Source organism: Moschus berezovskii, chromosome 5 (assembly GCF_049115385.1).
Source record: "Moschus berezovskii isolate FMDL1 chromosome 5, NW_MosBer_1.0, whole genome shotgun sequence".
Lineage (NCBI taxonomy): Eukaryota > Metazoa > Chordata > Mammalia > Artiodactyla > Moschidae > Moschus > Moschus berezovskii.
In genome coordinates this window covers 54,258,246-54,277,093 of record NC_142464.1, presented here as the reverse complement: position 1 = coordinate 54,277,093, position 18,848 = coordinate 54,258,246, and the positions used below count along the sequence as shown (strand labels likewise).

The 18,848-nt window shown below is 45.9% G+C and overlaps 1 protein-coding gene across 1 annotated transcript; it reads left to right on the top strand.

Moving 5' to 3' along the window:
- Positions 1–7,646: 7,646 nt before the first annotated feature.
- Positions 7,647–17,030, top strand: CCKAR (cholecystokinin A receptor). The gene is made up of 5 exons (XM_055434787.2): positions 7,647–7,918; positions 8,594–8,845; positions 12,716–12,977; positions 14,791–14,918; positions 16,498–17,030. The coding sequence occupies exons 1-5, from the start codon at positions 7,807–7,809 to the stop codon at positions 17,028–17,030; spliced, it is 1,287 nt and encodes a 428-aa protein (XP_055290762.2). The 5' UTR covers positions 7,647–7,806.
- The last annotated feature ends 1,818 nt before the right edge of the window (positions 17,031–18,848 follow it).

Genomic DNA, 18,848 nt, shown 5'->3' with positions numbered 1-18,848 from the left:
CCTCTATATATACTCAGTTCAGTTCAGTCGCTTAGTCGTGTCCGACTCTCCGCGACCCCATGAATCACAGCACGCCAGGCCTCCCTGTCCATCACCAACTCCCGGAGCTCACTCAAACTCATGTCCACAGAGTCGGTGATGCCATCCAGCCATACTACCATGTATAAAATAGATAGCTAGTGGGAAGCAGCTGTATAGCACAGGGAGCCCAGCTCAGTGCTCTGTAATGACCTAGAGGATGGGAGGGGAGGGATCAGAGGGAGACTCAAGAGGGAAGGGATATATGTATACATATAGCTGATTCACGATGTTGTACACCAGAAACTAACACAGGTAAAGCAATTATCCTTCAGTTAAGAAGAAATTTTTAAAATTTACAAACCTAAAAAAAAAGATAGCTCATGCTCTGTCTTCCTAGGGCTGCTGCTGCTGTTGCTGCTGCTAAGTCACTTCAGTCGTGTCCGACTCTGTGTGACCCCACAGATGGAAGTCCACCAGGCTCCCCTGTCCCTGGGATTCTCCAGGCAAGAACACTGGAGTGGGTTGCCATTTCCTTCTCCAATGTGTGAAAGTGAAGTCGCTCAGTCGTGTCTGACCCCTAGCGACCCCATGGACTGCAGCCTACCAGGCTCCTCCATCCATGGGATTTTCCAGGCAAGAGTACTGGAGTGGCTTGCCATTGCCTTCTCCGCTTCCTAGTGCAGTGTTTGCCAAAAGAGTTCTCAGTACCCAAAGGGCCTTGTGGACCGCAGGAGGCACCCAACCTGTGTGTTTCAGAGAAAGGGGAGGCAATTTTTCAGCTCAGTTTAGTCAATTTTTATCAATTCGTCTGGGCCTGTGCCCAATTAAGGGACAGGGCTCTGAGACAAGACTCTTCAATTTCGCCCCATCTGTTTATGGCCTGTCTCCCACAGTGGACTGAGAATTTCCTGAGGGCGGGATTCCAGCGACTTGGCTCATGGCTTGTCCCCAGCAGCTGGCACCGCGCCTGGCACTTAGAAGGTACTTGATAAATGTGCTCTGAGGAGTGAAATAAAGACTGACGCCCTGAGAAGTGTGTCAGCTCTCACCTTGAAAGCGCTACGGTCTCTTACTAGAATTTTCTCTTTTTCAGTTTAATTCTACAGTAACACTGGCTCAGAAACTCAGAGCGAAAACTCCAGAGGTGGCCAGGAAAAGAACAGATGTGATAGAGATATTGCTGCTGTTGTTTAGCCCCTAAGTCACGTCCGGCTCTTAGAAACACTATGGACTGTAGCCCACCAGGCTTCTCTGTCCATGGGACTTCACAGGCAAGAATATTGGACAGGGTTGCCATTTCCTTCTTCAGATAGAGATAAAAAAGGGTAGAATAAGCAATGCAATATTGACACTCCTGATGTTTTACTCTTTATTTATTTCTATTTCCCAAGCACATACTGTGTGCCAGGGACTGTGCTTGGGTGCTGGAGACATAAGCCCTTAATCTGGCCGTGATAATAGCAACAAATAGAGGATCCCTGGGATTAATCTTCTCCACTGACAATAATTATTAGAGTCCAGCCCTAAGTTCCAGGCACTGTTTGAGGTGCCTTCCATGTGTTGCTTTGTTTATAGGTAGCGTTGTGTTATGTGCGTTTTACAGATGAGCAAGCTGAGACTCAGAAAGGCCAATTAAGTTCTTCATGATCACAACAGAGGTGGCTGGGGTAGAGAACAGGCTTAGGTTACTGTTGTCTGATGCCCGCGCTCACCAGCATAACGGCTTCCAAGGAGCTTCCGGAGAGTGACCCTGAGGTCGCTGGCCTCTGAAGCAACAGGAATGCTGGATAAAAATGCAGATTCCCACGCCCGGGGCTGCAGGATCAGAATCCCAGGAGGGGAGCCTGGGGATCCAAATTTTTAACCACTAACTCAGCTGATTCAGATTTGCACTAAAGCTTGTAAAGCACGGCACTCAAATGTGCCACACTGACTCCTTCTGAGTTTACAAGACCTCCAGCACCCACCTCCCACATCCTTGTGGGCGTGTGTGCTAAGTCGCTTCAGTCGTGTTCAACTCTGCTCCATGGACTGTAGGCCAGTAGGCTCCTCTGTCCATGGTATTCTCTAGGCAAGAAGGCTGAAGTGGATTGCCAAGCCCTCCTCCAAGGGACCTTCCTTGACCCAGGGATCGAACCAGCGTCTCCTGTGGCTCCGGGATTGCAGGCAGATCCTTTAATGCTGAGCCACCGGGAAAGCCCCCTGCACATTTGCTTGCTGCCAACCGATGAACAGATGGAGTAGAAAGGTGGGGAGGAGGGAGAAAAGGAAGGAAGGTGTTGAGGCAGTCTGAGCATGGGTTGGAAAAGAATTTCCAGACACAGGGCATTTCAGAAAGGAGGGAGTTTATTGAGAACAGAGAGCAGAGATAAAGCGGGTACTGCAAGCACAGCTGGCCGACAACTCCCAACATGCCAGGGAGAGTTGACCTTTTGTGGCTTAATAGCCACTTGGTGGAGAAGGCAATGGCAAGCCACTCCAGTACTCTTGCCTAGAAAATCCCATGGATGGAGGAGCCTGGTAGGCTGCAGTCCATGGGATCGCTATGAGTCGGACATGACTGAGTGACTTTACTTTCACTTTTCACTTTCACACATTGGAGAAGGAAATGGCAACCCACTCCAGTGTTCTTGCCTGGAGAATCCCAGGGATGGGAGAGCCTGGTGGGCTGTCCGGTCGCACAGAGTCGGACACGACTGAAGTGACTTAGCAGCAGCAGCAGCAGCCGCTTTGTAGAGCCTAAAGACAAAGAAAATTCCTGCTTGACGGTTGGCATTAGGTGACTGGTTGGGGCGCTATAGAGTGTTTACTGGAGTGGGTGGGCATCTTTGCTTAGTTGGGAGTCAGGAAGCTTGTTAGTGACTATCAGGCAGGTTTGAGCAAGGTTACAAAGGGGCCCAGTCAGTTTCAGAGGTGTCCTTGACTATGGGCTCTGCTTCTGTGGCCTCGGTGCAAGGCCTTGCAGCTGTGGCTTTAGGGCAGGACTCAACAGAAGGGAGGGAGGGAGGGAAGGAGGGACGGAGGAAGGAAGAACTTGCTCTAAGTTGGGCTCCATTTCAGTTCAGGGCTTCCCAGGTGACGCTAGTGGTAAACAACCTGCCTGCCAATGCAGGAGACTTAAGAAACGCCAGTTCGATCCCTGGGTCAAGAAGATCCCTTGGAGGAGGAAATGGCAACCCACTCCAGTATTCTTGCCTGGAAACTTCCTTGGGCAGAGGAGCTTGGTGGCCTTCAGTCCATGGGGTTGCAAAGAGTTGGACAACTGAAGCAACTGAGCATGCACACTCGCACCCTCCACGTTCAGGGCAGGTGGACACCAGCCCTTAGCTCTTCTGCTCTTGGACCCGCAGCAGAGGTTCCCTGCAGCGGCTGAAGCCGCAGCTGATGAGCCTTGGGAACCTCCATAGGAAGCAACTGCTATGGATGGTGATGTCTCTGCCCAATTAAAGCAGCTGGAGCAGTCAGCTGCTGAGAAGAGCAGCGTGGTGAAATTCAGCTGTATCCAGGGCTCAAAATCTGAATATTTGTTCCTCCCCAAATCAGGACAGTACTGCTTTGGGTCCCTCCTAGTGGGCAGGGTCCATATCAGTCTGCAGACTGAGAAGATTCAGCCAACAGGAAACAAGACAGGAAGGAGAGGCAGAGACGGGGTTTCTGGCTCCAGACAGGCTACAGGACATAGAATGATGAAGAAAGCTGTACACTGCAGGAGGAGGAGCAAGGACGGGGCCACTGGCCCATGAGGGGATATGAGAACCACTCGTTCTCACCAGCAAACTGTGGGGCCACTCTGAGTCAATTCCTTGTGTGTAAAAGAAAAGTAATAGGGACTGTCCTGGTGGTACAGTGGATAAGAATCTGCCTGCCAATGAAGGGGACGCAGGTTTGATCCCTGGTTGAGGAAGATCCCACAAGCCACGGAGTAACTAAGCCCATGCACCAAAATTGCTGAGCTCGCATGCCCTAGAGCCTGTGCTCTGCAACGAGAGAGGCCGCCACCATGAGGAGCCCACTCACCACAGCAAAGGGCAGCCCTGGCTCGCCACAACTCGAGAAAGCCGGCACACAGCAGTGAAGACCCAGCGCAACCAAAAACATAAAAGGAAAAATCGTAATAATCGTTTTTATTATCTATGGTTCATTGAACACTTTTTGTGTGTCAGGCACTGTCCTGAGGCAATCAGTCTTTATAACAAGTATCTGGGAAGTCATTTGGTCCCCCTTTGACAGAAGGAAATGAGTCTCAGGTTAGGAAACCTGCCTGGTATTTGCCAGCGGGTAACCAGATGCTTTTGAACTGTGGTGTTGGAGAAGACTCTTGAGAGTCCCTTGTACCGCAAGGAGATCCAACCAGTCCATTCTTTTTTTTTTTTTTTTTTAGGTAATTAATTTATTTTTTATTGGAGGCAAATTATTTTACAATATTATATTGGTTGGTTTTGCCATACATTGATATGAATTTGCCCCGAGTTTACATAAGTTCCCCCTCCTGAACCGCCCTCCCACCTCCCTCCTCCCTTTATCCTCCCTCTGGGTCATCCCCGCATGCCAGCCCCGAGCATCCTATAACATGCATTGACCCTGAACTAGTGATTCGTTTCACATATGAAAACATACGTGTTTCAATGCCATTCTCCCAAATCATCCCACCCTCACCCTCTCCCATAGAGTCCCAAAGACTGTTCTATACATCTGTGTCTCTTTTGCTGTCTCGTATACAGGGTTATCATTTACATCTTTCTAAATTCCATATATATGCGTTAGTATACTGTATTGGTGTTTTTCTTTCTGGCTTACTTCACTCTGTATAATAGGCTCCAGTTTCATCCACCTCATTAGAACTGATTCAAATGTATTCTTTTTAATGGCTGAATAATACTCCATTGTGTATATGTACCAAAGCTTTCTTATCCATTCGTCTGCAGATGGACATCTAGGTTGCTTCCATGTCCTGGCTATTATAAACAGTGCTGCAATGAACATTGGAGTACACGTGTCTCTTTCAATTCTGGTTTCCTCGGTGTGTATGCCCAGGAGTGCGATTGCTGGATCATATGGCAGTTCTATTTCCAATTTTTTGAGGAATCTCCATACTGTTCTCCACAGTGGCTGTACTAGTTTGCATTCCCACCAACAGTGTAAGAGGGTTCCTTTCTCTCCACATCCTCTCCAGCATTTATTGCATGTAGACTTTTGGATAGCAGCCATTCTGACTGGTGTGAAATGGTATCTCATTGTGGTTTTGATTTGCATCTCTCTGATTATGAGGGATGTTGAGCATTTTTTCATGTGTTTGTTAGCCATCTTTATGTCTTCTTTGGAGAAATGTCTGTTTAGTTCTTTGGCCCATTTTTTGATTGGGTCACTTAGTTTTCTGGAATTAAGCTGCAGGAGCTGCTTGTATAATTTGGAGATTAATCCTTTATCAGTTGCTTCATTTGCTATTATTTTCTCCCATTCTGAAGGCTGTCTTTTCACCTTACTTATAGTTTCCTTTGCTGTGCAGAAGCTTTTGATTTTAATTAGGTCCCATTTGTTTATTTTTGCTTTTATTTCCAATATTCTGGGAGGTGGGTCATGGAGGATCCTGCTGTGATTTATGTCGGAGAGTGTTTTGCCTATGTTCTCCTCTAGGAGTTTTATAGTTTCTGGTCTTACATTTAGCTCTCTAGTCCATTTTGAGTTTATTTTGGTGTATGGTGTTAGGAAGTGTTCTAGTTTCATTCTTTTACAGGTGGCTGACCAGTTTTCCCAGCACCATTTGTTAAAGAGACTGTCTTTTCTCCATTTTATATTCTTGCCTCCTTTGTCAAACCAACCAGTCCATTCTAAGGGAGATCGATCCTGGGTGTTCATTGGAAGGACTGATGCTAAAGCTGAAACTCCAATACTTTGGCCACCTCATGCGACGAGTTGACTCACTGGAAAAGTCTCTGATGCTGGGAAAGGTTGGGGGCGGGAGGAGAAGGGGACGACCGAGAATGAGATGGCTGGATGGCATCACCGACTTTGTGGACATGAGTTTGAGTGAACTCCGGGAGTTGCTGATGGACAGGGAGGCCTGGCGTGCTGTGATTCATGGGGTCGCAGAGAGTCGGACACGACTGAGCGACTGAACTGAACTGAACTGAACTGAACCAGTGAAGCCAGGACTTGATCTGGGGTCTGTCTCTCCTGTTAATAACTGCTAACAGCTTCTCCAATATTCCTCGCATTTCTAGTTCTTGTGACTAAGTGCCTCCAACATGAGCTGTTCGTGGTTTCAAAGAAAAGAGGTATCGGTCTCTTCCCAGCCCCACATCCCAAGCCTGGGTGGTAAAAATGCCCATCGGTTCATCCATGTTCGGCCGGGAATCAGCCAAGATAGAACACATAGGACTGTCAGCTGAGAAAGCTGTCAAAGTGCGAGGGACCCCTGAAGTGTCCAGATCAGGTCTCAGCTCAGCTAAGCAGCTGTGAGCAACATAGAGCCCTCTGCTGTCACCTGCTGTCCCAAAGGTCTCAACAGAGGAGACCACAAGTACAAAGGGGCTGGAGGAGTTTGCCGGCACCACAAAGCTTCACAGAAAACCCAGAGCCCTGGCCAGGTCCCCATCTCTAACTCTATCTCCCACCGATGGCCCTCATTCATTCCTACTTCTAACTATTCCTCAAACAGGCCAAGTTCATTCCCACGCAGGGCCTTTGCTCTTGCTGTGACCTCTGCCCAAAAGACTGCTCCTCCTGCCTAGAAGCAGCTTTCCCCAGTCGTCACAAGCCTTCCTGCTGCTTGTCATCCAGCTCTCCAATCTTGGTCCCCTCCTGCGAGAGGCCTTTCCTGGCCACCCCATCTAAATGAGCAAACCCGCCCCACACAGTCCATCATCCCTCTTCATCGTACTTCCTGCTTGACTTTCTCTGTGGTGCTTTACACACGTGGAATGATCTTGTTCATTATTTGCTTATGTGTTTAGAGAAGCGCCTGGCAAGCGGCAGGCTCTCAATGAACATGTGCTGAATGAATGGACGAACGCGTAAACGAATGAATGGAAAATCTTACTGAGTGTTTCCTATAATAAGGATCCGAACACCTACGGTCAGGGCCACCCCTCCTTTCAGTTACCAGGGGCAGAGACCACAAGAAATAACCCCGTGGTTGGTAACAACTTAACAACCAGCCAGCAGTTATATCCACACACATTGCTGGGCATGGTTCCAAAGCTAAAAAGGCACTAATTGCTTTTATATAAGGAGGTAGAAACACAGTCCCTCCGTGTCCTTTAGTCCTGATGCTCTGAATGTCGGTGTCTGCTGCCGTGTTAATTGCTCCTGTCTCAAACAGCCAGTTTGAGCTTTTTTCTGCCTGTGTCTGGGATGGTGGCAGGTTCCTACACAGAGGAGAGAGGTACTGTGTCCCTGCATGTGTGTGTCCATGTGTGTGCATGTGTGCAGAAAAGCAGCGACGCTCCAGGAAGGGTTAACTCACAATCAGGCTGCTGGTGCTCAGGGCCCTACGGCTGGCCCAGGAATGGGGTGGGCCTGGAAGGTGGAGCGGGCTTGGCTCGCATCAGCTGCTCTTTCCAAGACAGGAGTGCAAATGCCTGCCCAGCTGGCCTGAGCGTGCTGAACTCCAGTCGCCTTTAAGAATGGCCGCAGGAGCCCACACCTGGCAATCACTCCCCCTACCCGCCTGCCTCTCCACAGCAGGTTGCATTTGGGAGACTCTCCGGTCAGTCATTAGAGGAATGAGCCGAGAGTGAGCCGTTCACCAGCTTGCCAACACTTGGTGGAAAGCAGCAGGCAAGCATGGATGTGGTTGACAGCCTTCTCATGAATGAAAGCAACCTGACTCCCCCCTGTGAACTGGTGATCGAAAATGAGACGCTTTTCTGCTTGGATCGACCCCATCCTTCCAAAGGTAGGTATCAGAGGCTGTTATCTGAATTCAGAAAACCTTAAGTTTGTGGGAAAAATCAGCAAAGGCAAGGCTGACTGTGAAAATAGAACACAGTCCTCGTGAGATGAGGCTGGATAAAGTCATCTCTTCAGAAGTTTGGATAAGAGATCTAAAAGCAGAACTGAGTCCAGTGCTCTTATTGTTCCCCATGGGAGAGTTGGGATTAATGTATAGGACTTGGGGGGCACAAAAGCAGTGGGAGGAGGAGCTGAAGTGAAGCCAGAGGGAGTACAAGTGTAAAAGCTGTAACTTACCAGCATCACAGAAAAGGTGCTGTCACAATCTAGTTATCGACTTTCCTTGGGGGAAATCGGTGTGAAGAAATTATTAAATCAAAATAATGCTTAGCAGCTAGGAAAGAAAGCAAATCACTGGAGGAGCTTTGTTCTTAAGAAAAAGTGGTTCCCTGAGTGAGTGATCCTTTAACAGAACAGCCTTTCAGAAGCAACTAAATCACTCTGTGCTATCCTCACTTTGTTTCTGCAAAATATCTAAATATGGGGAGAGCTGGGTTCGCTGATGCACACCCCTGAAAATACAAACCGGCAGGAAATAAGCGTTCACTTGGTGTGCTAGGATTTCACATTCTGCCCTCATCACCTGCATCTCTCTATCTTGTCCCGTTCCTCCTTGCAGAGTGGCAGCCGGCCGTGCAGATTCTCTTATACTCCGTGATATTCCTGCTCAGCGTGCTGGGAAACACGCTGGTCATCACGGTGCTGATGAGGAACAAGAGAATGAGAACAGTCACCAACATTTTCCTCCTCTCCCTGGCTGCCAGCGATCTCATGCTTTGTCTCTTCTGCATGCCATTCAACCTCATCCCCAACCTGCTCAAGGATTTCATCTTCGGGAGCGCTGTCTGCAAGACCACCACCTACTTCATGGGTGAGTTGCTGCTGGTGCCTTTTCCTGGAGTTTCACCCTAAATCAGTGAAACTCAGTCCCAGACCTTCCCTAACCCCTGACAGCCTCCACAGAGAAGCCCTGATGGGTGTACAGAACAAAACATCTGACTGTATGGGGCTGGGTACAAGGACAGAGGAGCTGGCTTTATGGGAGGGTCAGGCCTCATAACACCCCAGAAGTCAGTCCCCAGACTTAGGGGATCAATTCCTCGAAGTGGAATAAGTTGGTAAGAAACTACAGAAGACACTGGTTTTGCTTGCTTCTGTTAGAAAGACAGACAGATTCAAGCTGATCTGTGCCTTCCTGGAAGTCATTGATTGTACTCTGAGCTCTACCCAACCCAAGGCATGGTTTTTGGGGTGGCCAGGCTGCTGGAAGAGGGCTTTTTCTGCTGCCATTCTGGCTCTTATAGGGAACAGGGTTATTCAAAATCCAGTTGCATCAGAGATCTAGATTCCCTTCTCAGGATTCACATTCCAGCCTGTTTTCACAGGGGCTGGGATCGTCTTAGGCAGAAAGAGAGAGAGAACCTCTGCCACTAGACAACAAGTTGAATTTGCTCCCAGTGCCTGGGTGGATAAGCCAACCCTGATTGACTGAGATATGCAGCTCACTGCCTTTGCCAATCAGAATGATGATGATGATGAAAAATCATAAGAGCTAATGTCTTTGAGTACTTTTTTTTCCCTTGAGTACCAGATGTTCTACTAATTGCTTTAAGTTTTTACTTCCATGATCATATTTTATCTCACAACCACTCTATGAAGTATACACAGTTATTCTTCCCTGTCTCTCTGAGAGGGGAACAGAGACATAGAAAGGTTAATAATGTGCCCAAGGACACACAGGTGGTAAGCCACAGAGCTGACTTGAACCCCAATTGGTGGCCACTACAATGGTAAATACACAGCCTCATTTTGCCAACTGCTGTGGCTCATGTGAGGCTGAAACAAGACACTTCTCTTGGTCCCCTCTGCCTGCCAAAATGCCTCACGCATCCCTTGCCCATTCTGAGAGCTGGTTGTGGGGGGAGGAGAAGAGGCGGGAAATGAAGAAGGAGTTGGTTGTTCTGACCTAACTCCTGCAAAATATGCAGAGCTGAGCCGCCTAGGGCAGCCATCAGTGACCAGAAAGCTTTAAAAGCCTTTATTTCTTCCAATTGAGGAAGTAGGATCCACTGCTGACAAAACGATGATGAATGACTGATCTACATGCCATGGATAAATAACTGAGAAAGTGTCAATCTGAGTCCAAGTACTCTAAAAAGAAAAATGGACTCACGAATGAAAAGGATCATTGTTAAACAATGACGCAATAATAATAACCAACATCTCACAGTGCCTCAGGCTTTCAAGGCCTGTCTGCATATATCCTATGGTAATATTTAATCATTTTAACCAGAGTTTATGAAAGGAGATTAAAAATGAGTCCTTGTGTAGTTGTACAACATAAATGCGCTAAATGCCACAGAGTTGTTCACTTTAAAATGATTAATTTTATGTTATATGAATTTCACCTCAATTAAAAAAATATGTTTTAAAATAGCTGGGATCTGAGCTAGGAGCCTTAACACTCTTTCTGAAAATACCCAGTACAGACTGTTCTAGAAAATGAAAAGCAAGATAATTCTAAAAGTGTTCGCAATACCATAATGGTTTTGTTGAATTTCTGATTCCAGTCATTTCAATTCTTCCCTTAATTTCATGTTCCTAACAGTTAACATGCATTAAATTCCTAATACATAGCCAAAAGGGCTTCCCAGGTGGTTCAACGGATAAAGAAACTGTCTGCAACGCAGGAGACACAGCAGACATAGGCTTGATCCCTGGGTTGGGAACATCCTCTGGAGGAGGGCATGGCAATTCACTGCAGTATTCTTGCCTGGAGAATCCCATGGTCAGAGGAGCCTGCCAGGCTACAGTCCATAGAGTCCCAAAGAGTTGAACACAACTGAAGTGACTGAGCACGCATGCACATAGCCCAAAAAAAAGCCTGATGCACATAGCCTGATGATGGGTTTATAATTACCCATTATAAGGCTGAGCACCAAAGAACTGATACCTTTGAACTGTCATGTTAGAGAAGATTCTTGAGAGTCCTTTGGACTGCAAGGAGAGCAAACCAGTCAATCCTAAAGGAAAACAATCCTGAATATTCATTGGAAAGACTGACGCTGAAGATGACGCTCCAAAACTTTGGTCACCTGATGCGAAGAGCTGACTCAGACTCTGATGCTGGGAAAGATTGAAGGCAGGAGGAGAAGGGGGTCAACAGAGGATGAGATGGTTGGATGGCATCACCGACTCAATGGACATGAGTTTGTGCAAGCTCCAAGAGATGGTGAAGGACAGGGAAGCCTGGTGTGGTGCAGAATCGGACATGACTAAGAGAGTGAACAACAATAGATTTCATTCTGAGGAGTTTGGGGCTATCTTCTGTCATCCAAATGTTATCAACTCCTTAGGGTAAATGCCTATAAAACAGCAAATCCTATCTCAGAACCTGAGTTCTTAGCTATGGTTTTGCGGTTCTAGATTCCTTTAAGTCTCTGAGGAACACTATGGATATTCTCCCTAGAAAAAGGATATTTTGATACATAGTTTCACAAAAGGCCCCAGGCTAAGAAGAACTTCTCTCAAATTTAGATTGGGATTGATTTGAAGGTTTAAGAAATCATGGTAAGAGATAAGAGAAGAATCAGTTGAACTTATGGATGAAGAATTAAAGGGAATTTTACAGATATAAGACATTATAATCAGTACATATGCACACAAAATACAAAAATTGAGTAAAATTAAGTTTTTTTGACTCTGCTGTAAGTATATCCTTTGGTTGCTGCTGTTCAGTCACTCAGTCATGTCTGACTCTTTGCGACCCCATGGACTACAGCACACCAGGTTTCTCTGTCCTTCACTGGCTCCTGGAGCTTGCTCAAACTCATGTCCATTGTTTCAGTGATGCCATCCAACCATCTCATCCTCTGTCATCCCCTTCTCCCACCCTCGATTTTTCCCAGCATCAGGGTCTTTTCCAGTGAATCGGCTCTTTGCATCAGGTGGCCAAAATATTGGAGCTTCAGCTTCAGCATCAGTCTTTCCAATGAATATGCAGGGTTGATTTCCTTTTAGATGAGGTGTTTTGATGTCTTTCTCACTAATGATGAATGTTTGATGAATGTTTCTTCTACAAAACACAGAAAAGCAAAAAGAATTAGAAAGAAGACCCCATTCCTCCTACCCCGAGTAAAACATTAGTTACAATATGGGGATTTCCCCCTTCATCCTTTTTCATTAGGTATTTTTTCAACACTCCATTTTGAAATTTAGAATGTTTTACTCAAAAACAGTCTGTGTACTAGAAATTTTTAGGAAGAGTCTTAATGCTCCCATCTCAGACCCCACTGAATTTCTGGAGTAACTGTCCTTGAGAATATTGGATTAAAAGGTCAACTTTATGGCGATCATGCTCAAAACTAAAGCTGTTCTACAGGTCACTCAGAAACCTCTTCTGTAGGGCAGGAACATAGTTCATCCACTTGGTTATTAATTAATGAGCACCTTCAGCCTAAGAAGGAGCTAGGTCGTAATCAAAGTTCAATAAACTTATCTAAAATACATTGGCAATACAATGTATTTACAAATACATTGCTTGAACTGCCTCAAATCCTTTTGGCAACAAAGCTGGGAAGAAATCATTTTGTTAAATACACACACACAGTATTTCTTTACCTTCTGAGTATTTTCCTTTACTATCTATCAAACCTGTGCAGATCAGGTAAGCTTAAGCGCATGTGCAAATAAACTTCGGATTTCAGAGCCGACGTAACCAGCTTCTTTGTTCCTTTCCCAGGCACCTCTGTGAGTGTCTCCACCTTTAATCTGGTCGCCATATCACTGGAGAGATATGGTGCAATTTGCAAACCCTTACAGTCCCGAGTCTGGCAGACGAAGTCCCATGCTTTGAAGGTGATTGCCGCTACCTGGTGCCTCTCCTTCACCATCATGACTCCATACCCAATTTATAGCAACTTGGTGCCTTTTACCAAAAATAACAACCAGACAGCAAATATGTGCCGTTTTCTACTGCCAAGTGATGTCATGCAGCAGTCCTGGTAAGGCTGCCTGGGTTTATTTCTTTACTATACCTTGATAGAATTGTTCAGTTTTAATAAAAACTGGAATGTATTGTCCAGTGTCTGCGGGATCAGTTTCCTGGAGACTTTTTGAGAAGACTTGTCTTAACCTCTTTCTAGAATAATAGTGAGAGTGAACACTTTGAATGTTGTATTTGAAATGCCATACCTGTATTAAAATCAACTAATCCTCCCAAAACCTGTCCCCATTTTACAGATGAAGAAACCGAGACATGGAGAGGTTAAGTTGCTCAAGTTCCCAAACCTAGAAGAGACGACAGAGTGTCTGGGCTTAGCCACTGTGCAGTGTGCTTCTGGATAGTCTAGTAGGGATTTTGGCTGAGACAGTGGAAGTGCTCTGATTTTCCAAAAACTGGAGATAGAACCGAGGAGTCCAAAACCCCAAATCCCATGTGATTTTTCTTAGAGCAGAGTTGCAGCAGTGGTACTTACACGGAACACTTTACTAGAAACACAAATGCAAGGTTGTGCCACCTGTTTCTTTGCTCACTAGCGGGTGATGTTGGACAAGTTTATATAACTTCCTTGACGTTCAAGTTCTTTACACAAAGATTTAAGAATAAAGATACCTTTTTATCTACATCACTAGATGAATGTGAGATTCAAATGAGAGAATGTTTATGAAAACGTCATTAAATATATTCAAAAAGGCTACACAAATGCAGGGCATTGTGTTTACTAATTCCCAGCATGTTTTAGAAGCAGAGGGCTAGACATTCAAAAATGGCTCAAAACCAAGATAATCTCTGCCTTCTTTGCCTTCCTTTTTTTCATTTCAACCAAGACACACACACACTCAAAGAATTATGTTGCAAATGAGGGACATTTCCAAGACTTGAAAAGAAATCTTATCAAAACATGCCCAATTGAAATGAGAAATGGCTCAGCCACTGTGAGCCTCTGACAATTTTATGGCCTAATTGTGTAACCTTACACATGCCAGACTGCAGAAGTGATTTAGGGACCAGACTCAAGAAGGAGGAGGCTGCAGTTCTTCAGGAATCAAACATGTTTAGAGAAAGCATAACTCTGGCCCGCCAGGCACTAAAATGAGTTTGCCACTGTGCCTAATGGGTTGAAACAGCCAGAATACTTTATTTTGCAAAACCAAGGTTTTCCAGCATTGCTACCTATGCACTTGATGATTCTGGTGCTATAAAGTCAACAAATGGCATTAATATATTGTGGTGTTTAAGAGCATAAGGTCTAGAATCATATTGCTTGAGTTCAGATCCCATCTTTGCCACTGACTGTGACTTTGGACAAATTATTTATTCTGCCTGTTTCCTTATCTGTAAAATGGGTATTAGGTTAATAGTATCTACTTCAAAAATTATTATGGGAATTAAACATAGTAATATATGTACTATATTGAAATTTAATAATCTAACAACTCATCAATGAATATAAACTCTTAAAATTTTATTATTATTATTTCAGTAACAGCTTTATTGAGGTATTCACATACTCTCATTGGCTTGTTTTTTTTTTAAGCTCTCATTAGTTTTAAATGTTAACTTGTTTCAGGCAGACTTATACCAAACTTTTCCAATTTAACTAGTCCTTCATAAGAGATTTTATCTGGGAGAAAAGAAGTAAACAACTTCTATTGACTGAACCTCCAGACATGGAATTTCCAAAGATATTAAATTCTGGTAATTAATGTGTTTGCTCCAACTCATTAAAATGGAGATGAACCCTGTTTATTCCATCTCATCTTAGTTTGAAATGCTGGAGTTGCTGGTTATTGGATTGCTTTTTATTTTATTAGGCACACATTCCTGTTACTCATCCTCTTTCTTATTCCTGGAATTGTGATGATGGTGGCATATGGATTAATCTCTTTGGAACTTTACCAAGGAATAAAATTTGATGCTAGCCAGAAGAAGTCTGCTCGAGGTAACTATCTTTTATCTGTTGGTTTATGCCAAAAGATTACACAAGCCTTGTTTTCTATAACTTAGATATACCCAGAGTATATACTTTTGAAAATCCTTTTCAAAAGTATTCTTAGGAGACTGTGTCATAAGGCATGGTCATGAGACCCACTGCCTCTGTTTCCTGTAGAATGAAAAAATTATTTCTCCCAAAAGGGTACTAAATGGAATAAAATGAGATAATAGACCCATTCCCCAATTACAAGCTCAAGGTCCATAGGTCCAGGGTCTCTGTGATGTTGTATTCAGATGGACCCCCTCTGCAAACAAAGCAAATTGTCATTCCAGTTGCCATCCTCTCTTCCCTCCTTCACTCCCACCCTTCACTCCCGATATAGCTGCCATGGAACCTTGCATCTCTCCCCCTCCCTTTTTTAATGTTTGGACTTGAATGTTCTTTTTCTTTTTTTTTTTGGCTGTGCTGGGTCTTCACTGCTGCTCGGGCTTCTCTCTGGTTGCAGAGAGCAGGGACTACTCTCCAGTTGCAGTGTGTGGGCTTCTCATGGTGGTGGCTTCTCTTGTGGAGGATGGGCTCCAGGGCTCTGGGTCTTCAGCAGTTGCAGCACATGGGCTCAGTCGTTGCACTCCTGGATTCTAGAGCACAGGATAAATAGCTGTAGTGCACAGGCTTAGTTGCCCTGCAGCATGTGGGATCTTCCCTCATCAGGGATCAAACTCCCGTCTCCTGCATTGGTAGGTGGATTCTTTACCACTGAACCACCAGGAAAGCCCACCCCCCATGCCTCCATTACAGCCCTCTGGTCACTGAAACTTACCCCACACCTGTGTATACATCACTCACCGCCCTTTCACTCCATCCTTCTGCTCAGCTTTTTACCACATATACACCTAGGGTCTTCCCTGGCTTTTGTTGATTTTTGCTCATTATGCAGTAAAAGCAAACTGGAGTTTTCCCAAGCAAGCAGAAAACTGCCTGCCTTGAGGAGCTGGAAGAAGAGTGTGAATACTCATTCTTTAACAAATTTTTATCCTTATAGTCTACACACATAAAATATTATCTTACTATTTTAAATTATGCACATTCTATACTACACATTATTTTGAAATTAGTTTTAAGTAGCATTTCATTTGGAGAAGGCAATGGCACCCCACTCCAGTAGTCTTGCTTGGACAACCCCATGGATGGAGGAGCCTGGTGGGCTGCAGTCCATGGGGTTGCTGAAAGTCCGACTCGACTGAGCGACTTCACTTTCATGCATTGGAGAAGGAAATGGCAACCCACTCCAGTGTTCTTGCCTGGAGAATCCCAGGGACGGGGGAGCCTGGTGGACTGCTGTCTATGGGGTCGCACAGAGTTGGACACGACTGAAGCGACTTAGTAGCAGCAGCAGCAGCATTTCATTTGAAGGAAAGGAGTAGTATAGATCAATATCTACCTATGTTAGTGCAGGCCCAAAGTGGCCTGTCAAGTAATACAGTTCAAGTTTGGTTTAGCCCCTGGATGGAGGGGGCAGGGATTCCATGCCCTCTGTCTGGCATGACCCATCCCCAAAAATAAGTGATGTGGCTTGCCCACCCAGAAAGGAAACCGAGCTCGGGCAGCAGCGGCAGGTATGAGGACAGCGACGGGTGCTACCTGCAGAGGCCCAAGCACCCAAGGAAGCTGGAGCTGCAGCAGCTGTCCACCAGCAGCGTCGGCAGGGTCAGCCGCGTCAGGAGCAGCAGCCCCGCGGCCAACCTCGTGGCCAAGAAGCGTGTCATCCGCATGCTCATGGTCATCGTGGTCCTGTTCTTCCTGTGCTGGATGCCCATCTTCAGCGCCAACGCCTGGCGGGCCTTCGACACCGCCTCTGCCGAGCGCCGCCTCTCGGGGGCCCCCATCTCCTTCATCCTCCTGCTGTCCTACACCTCGTCCTGCGTCAACCCCATCATCTACTGCTTCATGAACAAGAGGTTCCGCCTGGGCTTCCTGGCCACGTTCCCCTGCTGCCCCAACCCCGGCCCCGCAGGAGCGCGCGGGGAGCCGGGGGGCGAGGTGGAGAGCGGCACCACGCGGGCGTCTCTGTCGAAATGCTCCTACAGCCCCGCGGCCGCCTCCGCGCCGCCCCCGTGAGCCGAGTCGCGGCCGCCGGGGAGGAAGCGGGGAGGCAGGGAGGCACCGTTCCCGGTGGGAACCATTCCTCGTCTGCCCGGGTTCCGGGGGAACACTCCGAGGGTGGGGCCGTGACTGGGGCCCCAGGCGGGACGTTTCCAGTAACACTCACCATCAGAAAACCTCAGCAGGCCGACGACAGGAGTTCCCCGGGGCTCCTGCTGCACATGCAGTTGCTAAGCGCGTGTTCAGACGGGGATTTGGGCCCTACTGAGCTTTAGAAGGTTCTAGAACATCCAAGGACAGCTCTTAACTCCTCTTAGTGACAGCCTTCTGTGTTCTGCTGCTTCTGCTGATGCGGAATCGTGGAGGCTGCTTTGCTCCTGAGGAGTCCATCCCTCTTTCAGGAACATTCTGTAACCACCCACCTCACCATGACCACACACAGGAACAGGAAGCAAACCCTCTTCCGGCCAATTTCTGTAGTAAGGAAACAGCCTGACCTGTTCTTCTTGAGGTCAGTCAAGGACATTCAGAGACATCAGTTGATGTCATCAGAACAGCATATGGAACATTGTCTAAAGGATGGAATTTGGAACATACATTTCTGAAAAGGGTATGCAGCGAGTAACTGTCTTAGCATAAGGGATGTTGAATGCCAGGAGGTGCCAAGAAATATTTTTCTAATTTAATAATATATATTGCTTAACTCCACCTTTTTATGGTGGTATTACACCCCATGGCTGCTTTGCCTCAGCTTCATTTCTCATACTCATCCTCCTTTCTGGAAAGACCTCCAAGCACAAAGGAGAGCTGTAATGTATGTGTACCTGGCCAAGCTGGAAACTCGGGGAGTTGGGCCCAGAATAAAAACTGGCATGCTTGGACTCAACTAACAGATAGTCAAAGCCGTCTTTGCCTTTAGATACAATCTATGTGTTTGTTAATATTTGTAGTAATTTTATGTGTATGTGAAACATGAACTGAGCAGTATGTTCTTTACATATAAGTATACTCTTTGGTGTGTTTAAAAAAAAGAATAGTGGATGGAGGTTGCAATTGAGAAAGTATTATCATTCTGCATTCCTGTACCACAGTTGGAGTTTCATGTGAACTCTTTTTCTTTGAAAAACTGGTGTTGAAATTTCTCTTCTCCAGTGTAGAAATCCCAGCTTAATGTAAGACATCAGCTATACGCTTAGATACCAGGAAGTGCATTTCTAAAACTGCACGTGTCAATCCGATCTAACAGCCTCTTTCCTTCCCTCCCTTTCTTTCCCTTCCTGCCTCTCTGTCTGTCTCTCTCATTCTTGCTTTCATAGTGTTCATGCTTCCAAGCATCTGAGAGGTGAGCTTTTCTTTTTCCTGGTGTGGGGGTCCATGACCACCCATTGATCCATAGCTGACAGACACTCTTTGTGGTGCACAAGGGCTAGTGATTTTTCTGTCATCACACACACACACACACAATCTATATGGGGGTGGGGGTAGTACAGAGAGTGGCAGGAAGTGATCATGAATAGGGGAAGGGATGTGGTATATCTAACAAGATGTGAGTGTTGCCTTTGTTGTGTTTTTGCCAAACAGGGTAGAGAGGATAGTGTGCTAACAGAAGAAATTATTGAGGATGTGAACATTTTTTATAGGTGACTTTCCAAGCCAGATGTTAATTTTTCTACTTCTCAGTTGGCAATCTTATTTTCATACTTCAAACCAGTCATCTCTGTCAAGAATTTCAAGGTGAAAATTCAACTGACTAAAGCGTGCACTGCTAACATAGTAATGATAAAAAATGTAAGAAAGAAAGATGTCTCCAATATTTGAGTGAATCCTGCAGAA